The following is a 22,855-nucleotide window of genomic DNA, read 5'->3' on the forward strand; positions in this document are numbered from 1 at the left end:
ATGCAATAAGGCTGTATCAAATGCGTTGACTTCGTTTCGGTATAATAGTGTTGATTAGCGCTAATTGTTAACAACTTTATTACCCATTGTGTGTATTGTGTTTTTCAGGGATGGTGCAGATTATACAGCCAACGCGCGGTGAATCCGGATTAAAGACAATACTATTAAACGCAATTAAAATATGATGATGTGTGATCAACACCTGACTGAAATATATTCTGCGCTTTTATTACAAATTAATAAAGAACATATTGATTTGTGTTTGGTTGTCCATGATTGTAATGGAAAAAGATTAATTGCCAATTGGCTTCGTTGTTTAAAACACTCGTTAACGGTTATTCAGTCCCACTTATCCGCTAATCATAACAAAGAGCGTGTCAATGACATAAAATAATAAGGGACAGTTACTATCACCTGAAATAACAGACTTGTTTATTGGCATATGCCAAACAAGGCCCACCTCCTGCAAGTGACTACCAAGATTAGTGTCATCTTATTTCCCCAGCACGATTTTTTCGCAACCGCGTATTACATGTATTACAAACATTACGAACAAATCAGACGCTTTTTTTTTCAAAACCAGAAATGGACGAATTTCAGTGCTGACAAAATAGTCATTTTTTAAAAAAGGACGAAATTTCGTGCTGACGAAAATAAATGGTTTCACAGTATTGAATATAGCAACTTTATATTTGTCATGCATGTGTATCTCCTGGAGCTGAACATTTTGAGTGGTGGAAGGTGAAAATCAAAGTAATTCTTCAAGGTCAAATGTCAAATATTCCATCCGTCCGAAAACTTTAACATTGGCCATAACTTTTTAAATATTGAAGATAGCAACTTGATATTTGGCAAGCATGTGTATCTCATAGAGCTGCACATTTTGAGTGGTGAACGGTCAAGGTCATCCTTCAAGGTCAAAGGTCAAATTTTGCAATATTGAAGATAGCAACTAGATGTTTAAAATGCATGCATATCTCATGGAGCTGCACATTTTTGAGTGTTGAAAGGTGAAGGTCATCCTGTCAAGGTCAAAGGTCAAAATTTGCAATATTGAAGATAGCAACTAGATATTTAAAATGAATGCGTATCTCATGGAGCTGCACATTTTTTAGTGGTGAAAGGTCAAGGTCATCCTTCAGGGTCAACGGTCAAATTATGGCTTCAAAGCGGCACAATAGGGGGCATTGTGTTTCTGACAAACACATCTCTTCTTTTATAAGCATTACAATGATTACATGTTACATCTATTTCAGTACAAGATGTCAGCCCCACCACCATATCCCGGTAACGAGAAGGGAATGCCTCCTCCAAGTATGTTTATAATAGTGGAGCCTTGTTCTGGGAAATCTGGGCTCAATGCATGTGCGTGTTGTCCCAGATAAGCCTGTATAGTCTGGAAAAGTTAATCAGGGACATCATTGTCCGCTTTTATTGAATTTTACGTTTAAAGGAAGTCTACAAAGCAAAAATCCACTAAAGTAAAAGAAATAATCCACTTAAGCTGAAAGTATTATCTCAGATAAGCCTGTGCAGACTTCACAGGCAAATCTGGGATGACACTTCATGCACATGCATTAAACCCCATTTTCCCAGAGTGAGGTTAAAATACTTAAAGATGCTCTTTATTTACATGTAAGAGCGGTTCCATGATTAAATCCTGTCTTTACACTGACGTGTGTATAAACAGTGCTCACGCTGCTGCCAGACATTATCGCCAATGGCGATTATTTTATCCAACTGGCTATTATTTCTTAAAATTGTCTAGAAGAAATGGCGATTATTTTATCTGCCTACATCAAAAAACAAATTGCCTTTAAATGTTGTCCGAAGCATGGGAAACGCCTGCAAATCGGGCTATCAAGCAGGAAAAAGCGATAACGAGATTACCTGTGTACACACTCGACCCTGTGTATTGTCAGACACGCGTCAGTAACTTTTGCGACATTGTGGCCTAGAGCGTTTTTCTCAATCAGTGTCCGACAGCAGTGATATATTTCGGAAAAAAAAAACATTTTTAATCTCTCCGTGCTTTACCAATTATCGGTAACTGTTAGATTTTTGTTAATTTTGCGCCAATTATTAATTGATCGTCATGAAATCGCCGCTTTATATTGTCGGCTGGTTTTATTTTTCACGCCGTTTTTTCTGCAATTAGAAAACGTTGAACATTACTTGATGAAATAATAATTTAATCGCCATCAACTAAGTATCCCCGTAATTACCGCTGCTTGTCGTCTGCTTTAACATAATGATTTCAATTTTTAACCAGGTAACCTGGTTATCCCCAAAGGGACCCGGCATATGCCATGGCCAGCTAATTTTAACGAAACACGTGTTTGGAATTACACTGAGGTGGTGTATTTTCACTCACGCGCTGTGACTATAATTGATGTAAACATGATCGGCATTGCGAAAGTGTAATTTTTGGAATAAATCATTTACAATTGATATTGGCCTCTGCTTACAATATTGCGGCCGATGGCAAACGTCGTATTAAGAGATAAAGTAGTCGAACGATATGCATATTTTAGATTATGCATATTAATATTTTATATTATGAATATTTCATGTGCAAAACGCGTACAATTTTTCGGATTACCGTTTTCGGATACTGTATTTTTTTCGTCGATTATGATTTATTTTCGAAGTTCATAATAGCAAAAATAAAATGACGAATACACATGCGGTGACACGGAAGGTGTGGTTTATAATATTTCGAGTTGTATTCACCAAAAATTGCAATTGGAAAAACAAAAAAGAATAGTATAATAAGTAAGGGCTCTGGGTGGGTTGGGGCCTCTGCCCCTTAATTCTTATGTGTATATAACTGTAGCTGAGATCTGGTTTGATAAGTCACACCCACAACATTTATTGTATTCTTTATTGTAAAGCCATGATAATATTTTATAAGAAAATGACACACTGATATTATGTTTGTTTTTTAAGTATATATATATAGTATAAAAAATTATGGCTATTATTTTCTGAAGGCCAGAGTGAGCACTGGTATAAAGCTGTATTGATAAATTTTATCTTTGTATCTTTCTTCTCACTCAGAAGGTGTATGCTAATATTATAGTGCTTCATTTCTATGTATCTATGACAACTAATGCAAATAAATCAATAACAGAATGATGTTGTTTACATTGAAATTTCCTGAAATAACTTATGTTGCTAATGCATGCAGGTTTGTCATTGACAGACTTGTAACTATAGAAGACAAGCTGACAGTGGGAAGAAGACATCAAACATAACATGATTTTGCTTACATATTTTGTATGCTTTTTATGCCCCCGGATCGAATGATCGGGTGCATATTGTTTTTGGCCTGTCTGTCATTCTGTCCCAAAACTTTAACCATGGTTAAAGTTTTGCAATAACTTTTGCAATATTGAAGATAGCAACTTGATATTTGGCATGCATGTGTATCTGATGAAGCTGCACATTTTAGTGGTGAAAGGTCAATATCAGGGACATTCTTTAAGGTTAAAAGTAACAAATACAATCCAAGGGAAGTAATAAGCTTTAAAAGGGAGATATTTTCTTAACCTGCTAAATGATATATTGAAATATTATTTCAAAGCGGCGCAATAGGGTGCATTGTGTTTCTGACAAACAAATCTGTTGTTTTTTATGCCTTTGTATTGATAGAACGGGGGTATATTGTTTTTGTCCAGTCTGTCTGTCTGTCATTCTGTCCAAAACTTTAACCTTGGTTAAAGTTTGCTAACTTTTGCAAAATTTAACATACCGACTTGATATTTACCATGCATGTGTATCTCATGGAGCTGCTTATTTTGAGTGGTGAAAAGTCGAGATCAATGTCATCCTTCAAGGTCAAAGGTCAAATATCATTGTATTTTTCTTTCCTAAAACTTTAACCTTCGTTAAAGTTTTATCATAACTTTTTTAATATTGACCACAGCAACTTCATATTTGGCATGCATGTGTATCTTGTGAAATATATATAGTGGAGCTATCCTTCTCACCCCGGCGTAGGCGTAAGCGTAAGCGTGCAAATGTTAAAGTTTTCGTACTACGCCAATTATTTTCATTGTCCCTTGACAAATTGCTTTCATATTTTTGCATACTTGTTAACCAACATCACCCCAACCTATAAACAAGAGCAGACAACACTATCAAGCATTTTGTCATAATTATGGCCCTATTTTCCACTTAGAATATGCAGCAAATGTTAAAATTTGCGTACTACCCCATGTATTTTCATTGTCCCTGGACATATTGCTTTCATATTTTGCAAACTTGTTTACCAACATCACCCCGACCTATAAACAAGAGCAGACAACTCTATCAAGCATTTTGTCACAATGATTGCCCCTTTTATACTTAGAATATGCATATTATTGATAAATCTATGTTAAAGTTTGCGTACTTCCCCAAATATTTCTTATATCCTTTGACATATTGCTTTTATATGTTGCATACTTGTTTACCAACATGACCCCAACCTATAAAGAGCAGACCACTGTATCAAGCATTTTGACATAACAATGGCCCCTTTTACACTTAGATAATGGAACATTTTGCTTAAATTGCAATAACTTCTTTATTTCTGATCACATTTTATTATTACTTTGACAAAACAACACTTACCTGAATACCAATGGATTCCACCCAAACAATACCCCACGCCCCTACCCAGAATCCCTCCCCCCCCCCAATTTTTTTTTTTAAACATCATCAATTACCCCACTCCACATTATACCCCCCTCTCACCCCGCGCCCCCCCCCCAAAAAAAAATAAATAGTTTTTTTCCTTTTTTTATTTTCGAAAGATCGTCTAATAAATGACCAGACCCCACATTATACCCCCTCTTAACCCCCCCCCCCCCCCCCAAAAAAAAAATGTTTTTCCTTTTTTTATTTTTTTAAGATTATCTAATAAATTATTGAATATGAACAATTTCCCCATGATGGCTTACATTATACTGTCAAGCACTCGAAAAGTCGAGCGCATGCGCTGTCCTCTGACAGCTCTTGTTTCATCCAATCTTGATGAAAGTTAGTCAGAAGGATTAGTTTAGTTTCATCCTATTCATTCTAGCTCAATTGCATTGAAAGTACTTATTAATTATTTTAAAAGCTCTCAAGTCCTTTTCCTGGGCCTAGGAACAGTACTTGGTGTCTTATTGGAAAACTTAAGCATGCTCCCACAGTGGGGATTGAACCCTTGACCTCCTGTTCACTAGGCGGACATCGATCATAACCATTATATCACGGCGACCCCAGAATGGTTATCTTGACAATGTTAAGGCAGAGTTCGAATCTCTGTCAATTGTGACCAAAACTGAGCATTTAAGGTCAAAGGTGAGAAAAAATTTGTTACAACTGCAGTCTTCATTTATGACACACTCTTGATAAAACTTTACCAAAATGTGTATTTTGGAAATGTCAAGTCTTAGTTTGAATCTGAGTCAGACGTGTCCAAAAATAAGTCACCAGATCAAATATTAGAAAAATATTGTACCCACTGTAGAGGCCACATATTTGACTAAGACTTAATGAAACTTGGTCAAAATATTTATCTTGATGGTATCTTAACTGAAGTTTAATCTGGGTCACATGCGTCCAAAAACAAGGTCACCTGTTTATTTATATGTTAGAAAAAATGTCTTATTTATGACCATTTTAGACATTGTTCAGAATGTTCATCTTAACAATATATAAGCATAGTTTGGATATGGGTCACATAGGTCCCAAAGCAACATTGAATCTAAGAAAAACCTTGGTACAACTTTAGATACCACATGTACGACTCAATCTTGATGATACTTTGTTAGAATGATTGTCTTGACTATATCAACTAGGAATTCAAGTCTAGACTATGTGTGTCTAAAAACTAGGTCACATTGATAAATCTTGAATAAGCCTTGTAACTGCTCTAAGGAGCCATATTCATTACTTAATCTTAATGAAACTTGGACAGAATGTTTGCTTGACACTGTTTAGGCCGAATCTGAAATTGGGTCACATGCATCAAAAAAGGTCAACAGGCCATATGGTAGAAAAATCTTGTTATAATTTGTACGACTTATACCAGAGGCCTTATATATGACATAATGTTGATGAAACTTGATAATAATGTTTACCTTAACAAAAGGTTGACTGAGTTTGATTCTAAGTATTGTAATATTCATGCAAAAACCAGGTCATGTTCTAACATAAGAAAAGCCTTACTAACCACTATAGAGGCCGCATTGTGCCACAATCTTGATGAAACTTGTTCAGAATCAGTGTTAATCTTGTCAATATCTAGGGCCAGTTAGAAATATGGATCACATGTGTTAATTAACTAGATCACGGAGTCAAATTTTAAAAAACCTTGTTAACACTCTAGAAGACACATTTACTCAATTTTGATGAAATGTTATCTTGACAATATCAAAGCTATGATTGAATCTGGATCACATGGGGTAAACAAACTAGGTAATCAGGTCAAGTCTTCGACTATTGGTGTATCTTGAACTCAGTTGAGGGTTACATTTCTTAAAGTTCGTCAATATGTACTCAAGTAAGACCATAGTCTTTAACATTAAAAATTGTATTCTCAGATTAGCCTGTTCAGTCTGCATGTGGCTAATCAACGATAACTTTTTCCGTTTTAACTGTGGGTTTTTTTTGTTAGAAGAGACGTCAAACAAAAATTACAACATAAGCAAAAGTATAAACCCTAATTTGCCTGTGTGCAGGTTAATTCTGGAACAACTATTAACGCTCATTTAACCCTTTACCACTTAGAAACGTATTTTGATGCATTTTAAGTCCCTTAGAAATGTAAATTTAATTAAAGACCATTCTTTCTATATTCAAGTTTTAAAGGCTTCATATCTAACCCTAATAGTTACTGATGAGCAGCAAGCATCATAAAACCTTAACAGACTGCGAGTTACTTTCAGGCTGTTCTGGTTTAATGCTGTTTTCACATAGCTTTTTTCCCTTTGCTATCAGAGTGGGAAAGGGTTAAGAGCGAGTTACTTTTTTTATCAGTCCTTACCATTCGTCCCTATAAGTGATTGATTTATGAAACAAACAAAAAATCTTTAAAGAAAACTTTCTTGTTAATAAGGCTATGCACCCCAGTATGGAGGTAAGGGTCACTGTTGTTTTCTTGGCATGCGTTATTAGGTTGGACTGGAGTATTTGTTAATGAAACAATGTCAGATTACCTTATAATTACACATGCATGCATGAAGTTTCAATGTCAGATAATTTGTTTTCCAGTGCTTATTTTAAGAAAAATATTACAACTGCTTCGAATCATATCGTGTTAAAGCAGTACCATTTTGCGTTTTGCAGAAAAACAAAAATCTGAAATGTTTACACTGTATTTTAAAATCTCCATCAATCTCCATCCATGTATATAACATTTAAACACTATATTTACAAAAAGTATGACAGATGAGTCACTTACCGGTAAAGACTTGTTATTTCCCTTGTTATTTTAAGCAGGGTCTATGAGTATCTTCTTCAACATTTCCTATAAATAGTTAAAATTTTCCCAACATTTTTGTGATATCAGGTTTTGACTGCACTTATAGTAAAGACAACATATAAGCAAGGCCATTAAAATCCATTTATGCCTAGTGTCTGGAAAAAATGCAATGGCGTCTCATCTGGGTCTACGCTGTTTGCTTAAAGGAATTTCTGTAAGAAATATTCTAAATATAGAAATAAATATACTAAACATCCCTAATTTTGGAAATAAATAGATCCAATTTAGAAGGATGAGAGAGTCCACTAGGCATAAATGGGTTAACTTTGCTTCTGAGTGAGAAAGCGTAAACCCTTTTTTCACAGAGCACAGCTTATTTATACATGTTCTCATGTTCATTTCAGACCCTGCATACCCCCAACAGGCCCCAGGTAATGGAAGTTTATGAAACTATTAATAATGAGTAAATGAGTATATTTGAATTAACCACAAATATGGTATGAAAGTCATTATGGGTTTGCTTCAACTAACCTAGTCATGAGCCATTTATGATATAAAGCTTGTATTTAAAAAGGTATTAAGTATTGCTGCTTTAAAGTACTGATGTTATGAATGTGGCTATAATAGTTATGTTGTCATATTACTGCCGTTTCCTTTCAGGGCTTTCCACAGGACATTTAACGATCCCTCGCTGGGGCCCTTGAATTTCGAAATCAGAGTCCCCGGGGCGCTTGAAATTTTCTGATCAGTGTATTTTTCAGTAAAAGATAATGGAGATCGTAAAACAAAATCAAGGTTTCTCTATCAGTGTATCAATATTTCCTGTTTTAAAAGAGCACTCGGTACCTACTTTCACACGTAATCACCATAAACACCACATGGGGTAATGGATAATCCACTGATGGGACTCGTGTATCGATTATTCTAGCCACATTACACAATCATTTAAATGCTGACAAGGATGTATCAGGTAACTCTCCAGTTGTCAAACTGTGATGTTCATGGTCCAATCGGTTACGCGAATGCTTATTAGGGCGGGGTTAACTATCGACCATTATTTTTTATTGACGTCGGGCACGAAGTAAGAGTTTATCACAGCTTGATTTGCAAGAAGTTCAAACCATTTACGTAATATAAAACCCGTAACTAGTACAGTACAGTATATTAAAGACGGTTTCGGGCATCATCATCACAACTTTTTACTGTAAACAAGTGTTACCTATGACTCATAATTAATACGAGAAATTAATTGCAAGTGGTAAACAATTAATTACTTATAGCGAGTAAGATGTGCAAATAACTCCCGGTAACAATTATGCGATATAACAATTTTATTCCAGTACATGTATATTTCATCATGTCCATTTATAGAACTGATTCACTTCGTTTTTCTGACATTTATTTGACACATAATGCGCTTTAACAAATTTTCGTTGAATTATTTACGCACACTTGTAAATGTTTCGTCCGATAATCGATACTTAGAAGACTGATAATGGAAACCGGACGTAATCCTCGTGGAAAACGTAAATTTCATGCATAATTCCGTCAAAACATTTATTCGACCCGTAAAGTGTTAAAACAAATTATCGTTGAATTCATAACGCAACTGTTAATATTTTAAATCTCAAATGGGAATAATTAAATTTGTAATCCGAAACCCATTCCTGTAAGTCGATGTTAACGCGTTTTTAATCCGAAACACACTTCCGAATGTAAATGTTACCGCAACATTAAAATATTCTTGCTTCAAATTAGCAGTGCAAATTTATTTTGTGTCGAATCTTTTTTCAATTGAAAAGAGCGCGAAAATTATGCAGCATGTACAACGTCGCGTCATGTGTATTGTGCGTGTATTGAGCGTTTTAACAAGAACACAACACATCAGGGGATTGACACATGTTCAGAAGCAATTTTTCATCAAATCTATGAATAGTCACTTAACATTTATTTGATACTATAGAAAAATGGAAAGGTTTGTGTTAAATAAATAATTGAGAGCTTTTATCGTAAATATTTACCAGAAAGTGATTTATGAAAAACGGAATAAACGGGATAATCGGGTAATAAATAGAAACTTGAAAAGTAGTAAGTATACAGTAATAGAGTCGGGTTGAAACGGATGCATTGGGGAATCGTTCAAGATGGGATTTTACTATATGTGCGGTAAAGTTTTAAAACAATTTAACAATAAAAACAATATATATATTTATATATATATCATTTTTTAAATGACTAGGGCATTTTCTTGAAATTTGATTTGGTGCATCATAGCACACCAAATGACGTCTTTTGGCCCTGTTTTTCTTTGAGTTATAACGCACCACAGACAGTGAATTGACACGTTAAATTAAAAAAAAAATGTCGGGAGGGGACACCCCGAACCACCCCTATCAGCCCTGGGGCGCCTGACAAACATCCTGTGGAAAGCACTGAAGGACTAACATTCAATCATGAAAAATTTTTGTTTTATATTTCCACAAATAAAATGAAATACAATCTTCCTTCATGTAATGCTTTTGGACAAGGAATGTTAACAGCTTTGCAAGATTAGCTTGAGGGTTATACTTGATTGTGTATTCATGTTATGAATGTATGTAATAATTGCACAGTTTCACTAACTGCTTTTGTGGAAAAATGTTCTTTACTTGTTATTTACTTAATTATATCTATGTATGGGCCATGCTCTATGATAATGGGGTTTAACGCATGAGCGTAGAGTGTAGGCCCAGATTAGCCTGTGCAGTCAGCACAGGCTAATCAGGGAGGACACTATGCTTTTATTGTATTTTTTTATTTAAAGATAGTCTCTTCTTAGCAAGTCTTAGCAGTTCTTAGCGGACTGCACAGGCTAATCGGGACGACACTTCACGCACATGCATGAAATCCCCTTTTCACAGAGCACAGCCCATACATATATTGATTGTTATAATTTTTTGTGTATAACAGGCCCTGCACAGTACAGTCAACCCGGTGAGTGAGATGTTTGTGGTAGTTCAAGGCTCGAAATTAACACTCGCACACTCGCAACGTGCGAGTGAAAAATACCGATTGCGAGTTAAGTTTTAAGCCACTAGTATTTTTTTGCGAGTAAAGAAATAGTGAAACAAGAAATATCTTTAAAAAAGATATACGGCGTTGATAGTTCAATGAATGAGATCAAGGATAGCGAATGTCTTTCTGTGCAGTTCTTAGCTGCATCACACGCAGTACGGGATGTTACGCGGAGTTTTCGCGGCTTATTTTACATGATTACATATTGCTGGTCATAAACCTATAGAAACAAAACAGAAAACCAAAAGAAGAATGGAAGTGAAATTAAAAGATATGAGTCAACCGGCCACATGCGAAGTATCCGTATTTATAGGCGCGTTCTTCGAACAAACCTGTTTTAGTTGTTTGTCGTGCATTGCCATTTGAATCGATTATTAACAATATCGAGAATCATCGCGCTCGTGCTTAATACATTAGTCAATATGGTGGAATAATTATTGTTAAATTAATCAAAAATAATTTTTATCCTTGTATTGTTGAAAACACATTAAGAATCTATTATTTACATACCATAATATTTCTGGTCTAAAGAAAATTCCAGGTCACCTAGTTCACGGATAGCGTCTTTATTATATAACAATTATTTTACTGGTCGCGAACTCCGGTGATGACCTGTATATAAACTCGATACCTCTCGGGTTGAAATGCAATCCATTAAAGTGAGGCCTTGCTTCCACTGCTCTTTATACTCTTACATGTTTACAAATATGAAAGTAAGCACTAAATATGAGAACATAGCCTTTAAGAAACGCTTTTGCGCTGGTAATTGTATGAAAATAAAAGGTGCACGCACAAACTGTATTGATGTCGAGAATTGAGTGTAAAACTGTTCTATCTATTAAGCCTTTTCATTAGAGATAAAATTGTTTCATGCAGTAGAACAGTGTTACAAAAACACGGATATGTTTCCAATGTTCTGGTGGTATACTCAAAGCAGCCAATGGAATAAATGAAGTGTATTCATTCGTACCTAGCCGCGGGAAATATTATTTGAATTTTATTGGACACTTACACAGGTCAGGTAAGGTGAAAAGCTGGCTTAATACAACTACGCGGAAAAAAAGAGTAATATTGCTTAAATCGCTCGACGTCATGAACACTAAATCGTAGGTCAATTTATAGAACTTCCGAATACCCGTATGCTTAAGCGCGCACCTTTTATGTAGACTGATATACTTATAGTACAGATATGCGGATGGTATTGGTACAGAGAACGTGAAACAGTCGATTACTCACACGTGTTCATTGAACTTGAACAGGCATGGCGTCGAAGCGAAAAATAACTAGTTTTTTGTTGCCCACAGACGGAAATAACAATACGGAAGATAAAGCAAAGTTAACCGTTGAGTTAAAAAAAAACAACGGAAATAAAAAGTGGAAAAAAGTACTTAATATAAAACTAAAACTTGCGAGAATGTTTTTGATTTTGCGAGTTAGTATTAAAGCTGCTCGCAATGTTTTGCAAGTAGAACAAAAAGTTAAATTCGAGCCCTGTAGTTTTGGTTGGTTTTTGTTATAAATTCTGATAATACTACACATGTTTGAGTAAGATAACATGTTTTAGTTAGATTTTCCTTGAAATAAAAATTCAAGAAAGATACAGTGAAAAAATATGAAATTATTAAGTATATGGACGATTCTGTTGTTAGCTCGGCTGTTTTCGGAGAAAACCCGAGGTATTGTCATAGCCAGCTCGTTGTCCGCCGTCCGTGTCGCGCTAAAACCTTTACATTGGCTATAAAATCAAAATGCTTCCACCTACAACTTTGAAACTTCATATGTAAATGCACCTTAATGAGTTCTACACACCACACCCATTTTGGGGTCACTAGGTCAAAGGTCAAGGTCACTGTGACCTCTAAAAAAAAATAATCTGACAAGCTTTCATTTATTAGCTCATCTATTTTTTGAAAAAAAATTATGAGCTATTGTCATCACCTTGGCGTCTGCGTCGGCGTTGGCATTGGCGTCCGGTTAAGTTTTGCGTTTAGGTCCACTTTTCTCAGAAAGTATCAATGCTATTGCATTCAAACTTGGTACACTTACTTACTATCATGAGGGGACTGGGCAGGCAAAGTTAGATAACTCTGGCTTGCCTTTTGACAGAATTATGTGCCCTTTTTATACTTAAAAAATTGAAAATTTTGGGTAACTTTTGCGTTTAGGTCCACTTTTCTCAGAAAGTATCAATGCTATTGCATTCAAACTTGGTACACCTACTTACTCTCATGAGGGGACTGGGCAGGCAAAGTTAGATAACTCTGGCGTGCATTTTTACAGAATGATGTGCCCTTTTTATACTTAGAAAATTGAAAATTTTGGTTAAGTTTTGTGTTTAGGTCCATTTTATTCCTTAAGTATCAAAGCTATTGCTTTCATACTTGCAACACTTACTAACTATCATAAGGGGACTGTGCATGCAAAGTAATGTAACTCTGACTGGCATTTTGACAGAATTATGTGCCCTTTTTATACTTAGAAAATTGAAAATTTGGTTAAGTTTTGTGTTTAGGTCCACTTTATTCCTACAGTATCAAAGCTATTGCTTTCATACTTGCAACACTTACTAACTATTATAAGGGGACTGTGTAGGAAAAGTTATGTAACTCTGACTGGCATTTGGACGGAATTATGTGCCCTTTTTATACTTAGAAAATTGAAAATTTGGTTAAGTTTTTTGGTCCACTTTACCCCTAAAGTATCATAGATATTGCTTTCATACTTGGAACACTCGCAAAGTATCATAAGGGTACAGTAAAAGGACAAGTTGCATAACTCTGGTTGTCATTTTTACGGAATTATGGCCCTTTTTTGACTTAGTAACTTTGAATATATGGTTAAATTTTGTGTTTCGATCCACTTTACTTCTTAAGTATCAAGGCTATTGCTTTCAAACTTCAAATACTTTCATGATATCATGAGGTTACTGTACCTGGCAAGTTGAATTTTACCTTGACCTTTGAATGACCTTGACTCTCAAGGTCAAATTATTAAATTATGCTAAAATTGCCATAACTTCTTTATTTATGATTAGATTTGATTGATACTTTGACAAAACTACTCTTACCTGACATACCACAATCGACTCCACCCAAACCATCCCATGTGCCCTCCCCCCCTCCCCCCTAATTTTTTTTTTTTTTTTTTTTTTTAAGATCATCTCACAAATGACCACCACACCCTCACACTATACCCACCCCCCCACCCCTATTTTTTTTTTAAACGGTTAAAAAACACAAATATTTAGTTTTATTATTTTATGTTTGAAATACCGTCCAACCATCGCACCCAAGAATCCCCCCCCCCCCACTCCCCCCCCCCACCCCCTTCACCCGAATTTTTTTTTTCCGTTTTTTTTCGCATTTTTGGAAGAAAATGTAATAAATTCCACACACCCACACTATACACCCCTCTTCACTCCACCCCTCCCTCCTTTGTGATTGAAAATGAGAGTCCCTTCACCTTTAAAAAGAAAATAGATGAGCGGTCTGCACCCGCAAGGCGGTGCTCTTGTTCAAAACTGCATCCGCCGCCGAGCATCGGCACCGGTTATGCGGTGCTCTTTTTTTTACTAACATCTACCTTATATGTTATAACATTGTTGCTTGTTTTTATTGTTTGTCCTTTTTGTAAAAGGTTTTATATTGGTTGAACAACAACCAAAAAGCAGCTAATTAGACAGCATAGTTTGGAGGAACAAAAAATATGCTAATGCTGACAAGAATCAGCACATTATGAATGACATTGTCTCATTTATTTTGTATGATTTTCTATTTTATCCCTAACAGAGAATTAGAAACACATTAGCAAATTTGAGCAAACAGCGGTGCCAAAAATGTTACTAACATGCCTTTTGGAGACATTTACAGTAGTTCAGTAGGCTTCATTCTTAGCTCACCTAGGCAAAGTGCGAGTTATTTGCTCAGTCCTTACCATTCGTCCCTATAAATGATTGATTTATGAAACAAAACAAAAATCTTTAAAACAACTTTCTTGTTTATAAGGTTATGCACCCCAATATGGAGGTAAGGTTGACCGTTGTGTTCTTGGCATGCGTTGTTAGGTTCGAGCAATTGTTAATTATTACCTATGCGACAATGTCAGATTACCTTATAATTACACCTGCATGTATGAAGTATCAGTGTATGATAGTTTGTATTCCAGTGCTTTTCTTTAAGAAAAATATTAGGCTTGCTACGAACAGTAGCGCGTTTAAGCAGTACAATTGTGCGTTTTGCAGAAAAACAAAAATCTGAAATGTTTACACTGCATTTTAAAGTCTCCATCAATCTCCACCCATTAATGTAAAATTTTAACACTTAATTTCTAAAAAGTTTGACAGTTGAGTCAAAGACTTGTAATTTCACTTGTTATATTTAGCCGGTTCTATGATTATCTTCTTCAACATTTCCTATAAATAGTTTAAACACTTCCCAAAATTTGTGTGATATCAGGTTTTAATCACTGATTTATTATAGTAAAGACAACATATAAACATATGTAAAAGAAGTAAACATGTTAACATTTGCAGCAGATATATATCGTATTATCCTCTGTACACCAGTCTTAAACCTTTGATGGGTGCATGCGTGACTGCCTTTATAGGATATGTTTACAGATAAACAGTAACTAAAAGTCAGTTTCAATTTGGTTTTCAAATAAAAATGGGTACAAGAAGTGTATAGAACAGTAAAAAGGGCTTGTCAGGACCATAAATTGTGTACGATAGATTTTAAATATCTAGAAAAGAATGGTAATCTTATGAAAACAGCATGTTGCCCGTAAATCCGTTATACATGTCCCTAGCATTACAATAAAACATGGGCGGACATTTGTTTGAAAGTTTATGGATCCTCATTATTATGCAAGTAAATGAGTTTCATGGGTCCAGTCTGTAAAAATGGGGTCCAAAGTATTTTGTGTTTATTTTTACTTCAAATTTGTTTTGTTATATGTTTCCATGGAATGTGTTGGGCAAATTTAAGCACATACATTGTATAATGATCTGTTTCTGATGACACTTGATTCTTAAAACACAGACATGCACATAATTGTTGTCTTGTTGTTTTGTACAAATAATGGTTGAGAGAGTACTGATATTTTCTATTCGTTGCTGGCTCCGAAACTGTCAGTGACAGATCAATCATACGTATTGGCATATTCCCTACAAACAAGTCATGTGGATATTGTGAAGCCATTTCGGGACCATTGATCTTTCAGAGAGTAATTGCCTAATATTCGTGTTCCCATGATTGCAATTTTGCTTTATGCTCAACTGTAAATGACTACCTTCCATAAAAAACACAACAATTAATAACTGTGTCTCTTGTTTATTAGGTTATGCACCCCAATACGGAGGTAAGATGGATTGTTGTGTCCTTGGAATGTGTTACTCAGTTTCAGTTCCTGTTTTATTAATACACACAAAAAAGTGTCAGATTACCTTATAATTAAACCAGCATGTATGGAGTACACAAATGTCAATTTATTTGTATTCTAGTGCTAACATAATGTTTAAGCTGTATTATAATGTGTTCAGCAGAGAAACACAAAGCTCAAATGTTTAAATGGTAATTTATAAGTCACCATCTGTGTTATTGATTTCCATTGGTAATATTTTCTTTATTTGAACAAATTCTTTGAAAGTTGCTTTTAAAAAGTTGAAATTTCACTGGCTGTTGATAGGAGGTATCAGGATTATTAAATGTGTGCATCATTTCCTATAAATACCTGGCACATTGCACTGTTTTGTGATTTCCTTTTTAACCACACTTTACTATAGCAAAGTAATCACATGAAGACTTTCAATAATTGCTGTTTGTTCTCTTGGAACACAATTTTACAGGAATAAAATATTATAAATTTGATCATATTTACAAAAAGTTATGATCGTTGTGTAACTGTGCCCCTAGCTAATTGGTTAAGGCCATGCACTTATAGATCAATCGTAAAATGTGGGCATAATTAATTATTGGATGACTGTTTAATACACTTATAATAGAAAAACTCTGATTGACACTTAGTGTACAGCTACTTGCATCAATAGTCACATATCCCCATTCTATATTCCAATATTCACATGCATAGATAAATCAAATGATCAAAGCTGAAATTTCTTATAAAAAAGAGAGAACAGATCCAGTATTAACCCATTTATGCCCAGTGGACTCTCCTATCCTTCTAAATTGGATCAATATATTCCCAATAATAGGGATGTCTAGTATATTTATTTCTATATTTAGAATATTTCTTACAGAAATTCCTTTAAGCAAACTGTGCAGACCCAGATGAGACACCGCATCATGCGGCGTCTCATCTGGGTCTTCTCTGTTTGCTAAGGCCTTTTTATCTATACGTTAGGCATAAATGGGTTAATGAACAAAAATGAGACAGCTTCCATTTGATTCTTTTGTTTATTATTTTGGTATAGAACACATTAGGTTTTAGAGTATGAGATCAAAACCTTAAGAGCAAACACTAGTTCTGAATAAAATAAGATGATAAATATTATTTGCACCATAGTGAAGTGATAATTACCAGTTATGAGTAACTTTATTCACATTAGGTTTGCTATGTAAACTATCACAGTAGTTAACTAGTGAGAATGTAGTGGTTTGCAGAGTTTTGAATTGTTCCTGCTCTTTAGTTTAAACGTGTACTTTTTGTTCTGTTTTTAGCTCATCTATTTTTTTGAAAAATTTTTATGAGCTATTGTCATCACGTTGGCGTTGGCGTCCGGTTAAGTTTTGCGTTTAGGTCCACTTTTCTCAGAAAGTATCAATGCTATTGCATTCAAACTTGGTACACTTACTTACTATCATGAGAGGACTGGGCAGGCAAAGTTATATAACTCTGGCGTGCAATTTGACAGAATTATGTGCCCTTTTTATACTTAGAAAATTGAAAATTTTGGTTAAGTTTTGCGTTTAGGTCCACTTTTCTCAGAAAGTATCAATGCTATTGCATTCAAACTTGGTACACTTACTTACTATCATGATGGGACTGGGCAGGCAAAGTTAGATAACTCTGGCGTGCATTTTGACAGAATTATGTGCCCTTTTTATACTTAGAAAATTGAAAATTTTGGTAAAGTTTTGTGTTTAGGTTCATTTTATTCCGTAAGTATCAAAGCTATTGCTTTCATACTTGCAACACTTATTAACTATCATAAGGGGACTGTGCAGGCAAAGTAATGTAACTCTGACTGGCATTTTGACAGAATTATGGGCCCTTTTTATACTTAGAAAATTGAAAATTTGGTTAAGTTTTGTGTTTAGGTCCACTTTATTCCTACAGTATCAAAGCTATTGCTTTCATACTTGCAACACTTATTAACTATCATAAGGTTATGTAACTTTGATTGGCATTTGGACGGAATTATGGGCCCTTTATACTTAGAAAATTGAAAATTTGGTTAAGTTTTGTGTTTTGGTCCATTTTACCCCTAAAGTATCATAGATATTGCTTTCATACTTGGAACACTCGCAAACTATCATAAGGGTACAGTAAAAGGACATGTTGCATAACTCTGGTTGTCATTTTTACGTAATTATGGCCCTTTTTTGACTTAGTAACTTTGAATATATGGTTAAATTTTGCGTTTCGATCCACTTTACTTCTTAACTATCAAGGCTATTGCTTTCAAACTTCAAATACTTTCATGCTATCATGAGGTTACTGTACCTGGCAAGTTTAATTTTACCTTCACCTTTGAATGACCTTGACTCAAGGTCAAATTATTAAATTTTGCTAAAATTGCCATAACTTCTTTATTTATGATTAGATTTGATTGATACTTTGACAAAACTACTCTTACCTGACATACCACAATAGACTCCACCCAAACTATCCCACGTGCCCTCCCCCCGAATCCCTCCCACCTATTTTTTTTTTTTTTTTTTTTTAAATCATCTCACAAATGACCACCACACCCTCACACTATACCCCACCCCCCCACCCCCCAAAATTATTTTTTTTTGAAACGGTTAAAAAACACAAATATTTATTTTTATTATTTTATGTTTGAAATACCGTCCAACCATCGCACCCAAGAATCCCCCCCATCCCTCCCCTCCCCCCACCCGAATCCCCCCCCCTAATTTTTTTTTTTTTTTTTAAGATCATCATTAATGACCACAACACCCTCACACTATACCCCCCTCCCCACCCCCCCCCACCCCCCACATTTCTTTTTTTTTTTGAAACGGTTAAAAAACACAAATATTTATTTTTATTATTTTATGTTTGAAATACCGTCCAACCATCGCACCCAAGAATCCACCCACCCACCCCTAATTTTTTTTTTTTTTTGCTTTTTTTTCGCATTTTTGGAAAATAATGTAATAAATGTCCACACCCCCACACTATACACCCCTCTTCACTCCACCCCTCCCTCCTTTGTGATTGAAAATGAGAGTCCCTTCACCTTTAAAAAGAAAATAGATGAGCGGTCTGCATCCGCAAGGCGGTGCTCTTGTCTAAACTAGCTGTCTATTTTGTATATAATTGTTTTTTCTTCTTATAGCACCATGTTAGTTTACTGCTGTTTTGTGTTTGTCGATGCTGCTGATAGTTCTAGGTCTACTGAGCGTGGAGCACTTTTTGTAAGCTATTGTGATCATGCTATGTCAGTCGTCTTTAGACATGCATTTCGCATAGCATGTTGTTAACTTTTAGCTTTTAGCAGTCTTAAGGCTTCATTTTTAGCTCGGTTGATTTCGGTGAAAACCCGAGGTATTGTCATAGCCAGCTCGTCTTATCCTAAAATCTTTTGGTTCTAAAATGAAAGTGCTTCCACCTACAACATTGAAACTTCATATGTAGCTGCACCTTGATGAGCTCTACACTCCACTCCCAGTTTTGGGTCACTAGGTCAAAGGTCAAGGTCACTGTGACCTTTAAAAAAAATATTCTGACAAGCTTTCATTTATTCAAAGTGCACCCTGCAGCCGAGCGTTGGTACCCGTTATGCGGTGCTCTGGTTGATCTTATATTATGGAGACTTGGTCTGAATGTTTATCCTGACAATAGTAAGGCCAATTATAAGTCTGGGTCACGTAAGCCCCAAAACTAGGCCACTAGGTCATATATTTGAAACAACATTAAGTTAAGTAACACTCTAGAGGCAGCATCTTAAGATACTAAAATATTGTTTATATAGGTTCTTATGTGATGATGAACAGTTACAGTGCTTTCCTGCCACTTTTAACCCTTTGCATGCTGGGAAATTAGTCGTCTGCAAAAAATTTTGGCACGTTCTGTGGCGTCTCATCTGGATCCAAACTGTTTGCAAAGGCCTTTAAAATTCGGTTCCAGCGCTAAGGGTTAAGTAATTGAAATGAAAGAGCAACATTGAACGAAAATTGTTGTGTCCATTACCAGCCATGAGAGAAAATACTTTGTATCACAATGTCCCAAATCACTTATAAATACATAATCTGTTATATCTTCAATATATTGACATTTTAAACAGAGCAGAATGTACATAATGTACATGTAGTACAAAATACATGATAAGTTATCATTGTGTCTCTGTCATTGTAATCATTAATGACATGACTGTGTCTAATGTTATCTTAAACTTTAATAAGGTCGATATTTTTTTATTGTAACAGTGATTAAGTTGTTGATTAAAGTTAATACCTTACAGCAAGGAAAGCGCATGTATTTTTATACATAAGAGTTGTAAAATGTTTTTATTTTCTGGAAAGATACACAATGACATTTTTAGGTTTGCAAAAATCTTCCTAACTAAATGTCTATGGCTAAATAGATATTTGGAAGTAACATTTGTATTAACTGTCACACATATACTAACAAGAAAAAGAAACCCTGACAAATATCTGTAATACAGGAAGAGCAAGTTTATATTTACTAATACCTTTCTATACAAGATTAAACTCAGCTGCAGTTTTCCATGATAATCATTAGGTTATAAATTTGACTGTTTTCAATACTTGACTATTTAATGGAAAGACGTTATGCCTTCTTACATTGGTATCTGGGATACTGTAAAGGTGTAATAAATGTCTTTATAAAAGGAGGAAAAATATTTAAGCAAAAAATTTTTAATTGCTTGAATATAAATGAGTATAAATGTACTGTTTTTTTTAAAGTTAAATTTGGGTAGTGATATATCACTTATTAAGACTTATTTATCTTATTTATCCAGTCAATACTTTTTCTGCCTTTCTTGAAATAAAATCTGAGAAAAAAAAGATATATTATTTTTTACATAATCAAAGTTAACTCAAATAGGGGTAAGGATATTTTTTAAACAACCTGAGCTATGGCCCCTTTTGTAGCAAAAATAACCTTTTTAAACGTGCGTTGTGTGTTATATATTATTGCTTGAGGGCTGAAATTTTACAAATGTATAAACCAGGGTATGAATGTCTGATTTCTCATAGTTTGGATGAGTTTTTTGTGGCATAAGTCAGGTTTTTAGGAAAAAGCAGAATATGAGGACATCACTGTCTTTACGACTCATTTCTAATGCAAGTAAATACTTGATAACGTGTTATGGAAAGTCACACTTTAGGCAATGTTGCATTATGATTTTCACAATTGTCATCTATATTGTTTTTTTATCATAAAAAAATAATATGCCCTAAAATTTTACCATTTATGCCGTAAATTAATAGATGTCAAACAATCATAATATGTATATTTATGATGATATTCTGTATATGAAGTACATTAAGATACCATGCATCTCAACTGGTCTATTGTTACACCACCCCATGCATTTTAATTTGTGTTATGCATGAGTTTTCTGTGAACTGCTTAATGTTATGGAAATACGCACCTACTTTGTTTCAGAATGGACTATTTTTGGCTTTAACTTACTGCTTACAGCATCACTATTGACCTTGTTTTCACAGTTTCAGCATTGAACCAGTCCCTTTGCTTGTACATTACCACAGTTGGCTCTATAAAGTGAATGTCTTTTGTTTAGCTTACACCTTAGTCCAGCTGTCTATGTAAGCTCAGAGAGATCTTCCTGCACATTGATACCATTGGCCCTTAACTGTTATTTTACAATCAACTAAATGACTGTGGCAAAGCGCTTGCAATGTTTACCTTGACTCAAGTGCTGACAGAGGAAAACCATCAATTGTTTTCACAATTTCATTTTTACTTTGCTATTCTTGTAGGTTATCCACAGCAGGGACCAGGTCATCCCCAGCAAGGTTATCCTGGTAATAAAGTTATTTTGTGTCGTCCATTTCGTTAAAATCGTGATGATATATGTTGCTGTATTCACCAAAATCTGCAACTGTTTCCTCAGAAGTAGTCAGTGTGTAAATGAAGTCTTATGTCATTTATAAATTAAAGCAAGGCTTAGTTGTCTGATTAGCTCACTGGGTAGCATTTGCACAGGCTGGTCGGGGGCTTTGCTGGCAGCATTTAGCTTAACCCTTTGCATGCTGGGAAATTTGTCGTCTGCTAAAATGTCGTCTGCTGAATTTCTTAAATTAGCATTTTCTTCGATTTTTTTCAAAGAATACTATCAGAATAGCAAACAGTTTGGATCCTGATGAGACGCCACGTTCTGTGACGTCTCATCTGGATCCAAACTGTTTGCCAAACCTTTAAAATTTGGTTCCCGCACTGAAAGGGTTAACCTTTACCACTTAGATGTGTATTTTTACGCATTTGTAATCCCTTAAAAAGTTAAATTTAATTAAAGACCTTTCTTACTAGATCGAAGTTTTAAAAGCTTCATTTTTAAACCTAAGATACTGATGAGCAGCAAACAGCATAAAACCTGAACAGACTGCGAATTACTCACAGTCTGTTGTGGTTTTATGCTGTTTGCACATAGCCATTTATAGTTTGCTTCTGAGTGGGAAAGGGTTAAGAGATATATTTTGGCATGATGCAGCTCATATAATCTTTGTGATGCAAAATGTATGAGCATTTTAATGTTTGTATGATTAAGGATATAATACATTATTGACAACTGCATTTACACAAAATTACTTTGATTTATGCCAATATTAATAAAAAGACTTCAATCGAAGGGATTGGGATGAATAACGTGATTAAGTCACTATCTTAGTGCCGGTTATACTAATTTATGTATGTTGAAATGTTGTTATTTTGGTGCATATATTAAATTCTACACATTTGCTATTTGAATAATTTGAATACATTTTGCTAAGATTAACCTGAATGCTTGGAATATATCTGTGTACTGAAAACTTGAGTTCAATAAACTAATTAATCAATTTTGTCACATATATCATTTATCATGAATCATCCTTGTTTTTAATGTGTCACGGTAGGGCAACCCAGAATCTATTTGACATATTTATATTTCATGAACAGATAAAATTGTTG

General features: G+C 34.8%; 1 protein-coding gene across 11 annotated transcripts in view; it reads left to right on the forward strand.

The window, feature by feature from the left end:
* LOC127867368 (LITAF domain-containing protein-like) overlaps nt 1–22,855 on the forward strand; it is a 39,381-nt gene that overhangs the window by 4,464 nt on the left and 12,062 nt on the right. The window contains exons 2-7 of one of the 11 annotated variants that reach the window (XM_052408456.1): nt 1,257–1,314; nt 7,861–7,887; nt 10,406–10,429; nt 14,515–14,535; nt 15,848–15,868; nt 21,667–21,711. In XM_052408456.1, the coding sequence (XP_052264416.1) occupies nt 1,263–1,314; nt 7,861–7,887; nt 10,406–10,429; nt 14,515–14,535; nt 15,848–15,868; nt 21,667–21,711 (190 nt within the window). In that variant the 5' untranslated portion in view covers nt 1,257–1,262. The remainder of the gene's footprint in view (nt 1–1,256; nt 1,315–7,860; nt 7,888–10,405; nt 10,430–14,514; nt 14,536–15,847; nt 15,869–21,666; nt 21,712–22,855) is intronic. The other 10 variants (XM_052408461.1, XM_052408458.1, XM_052408457.1 and 7 more) reach the window with 10 other exon arrangements.

The sequence above is a fragment of the Dreissena polymorpha genome, chromosome 2, assembly GCF_020536995.1.
Source record: "Dreissena polymorpha isolate Duluth1 chromosome 2, UMN_Dpol_1.0, whole genome shotgun sequence".
Taxonomy (NCBI): Eukaryota; Metazoa; Mollusca; class Bivalvia; order Myida; family Dreissenidae; genus Dreissena; species Dreissena polymorpha.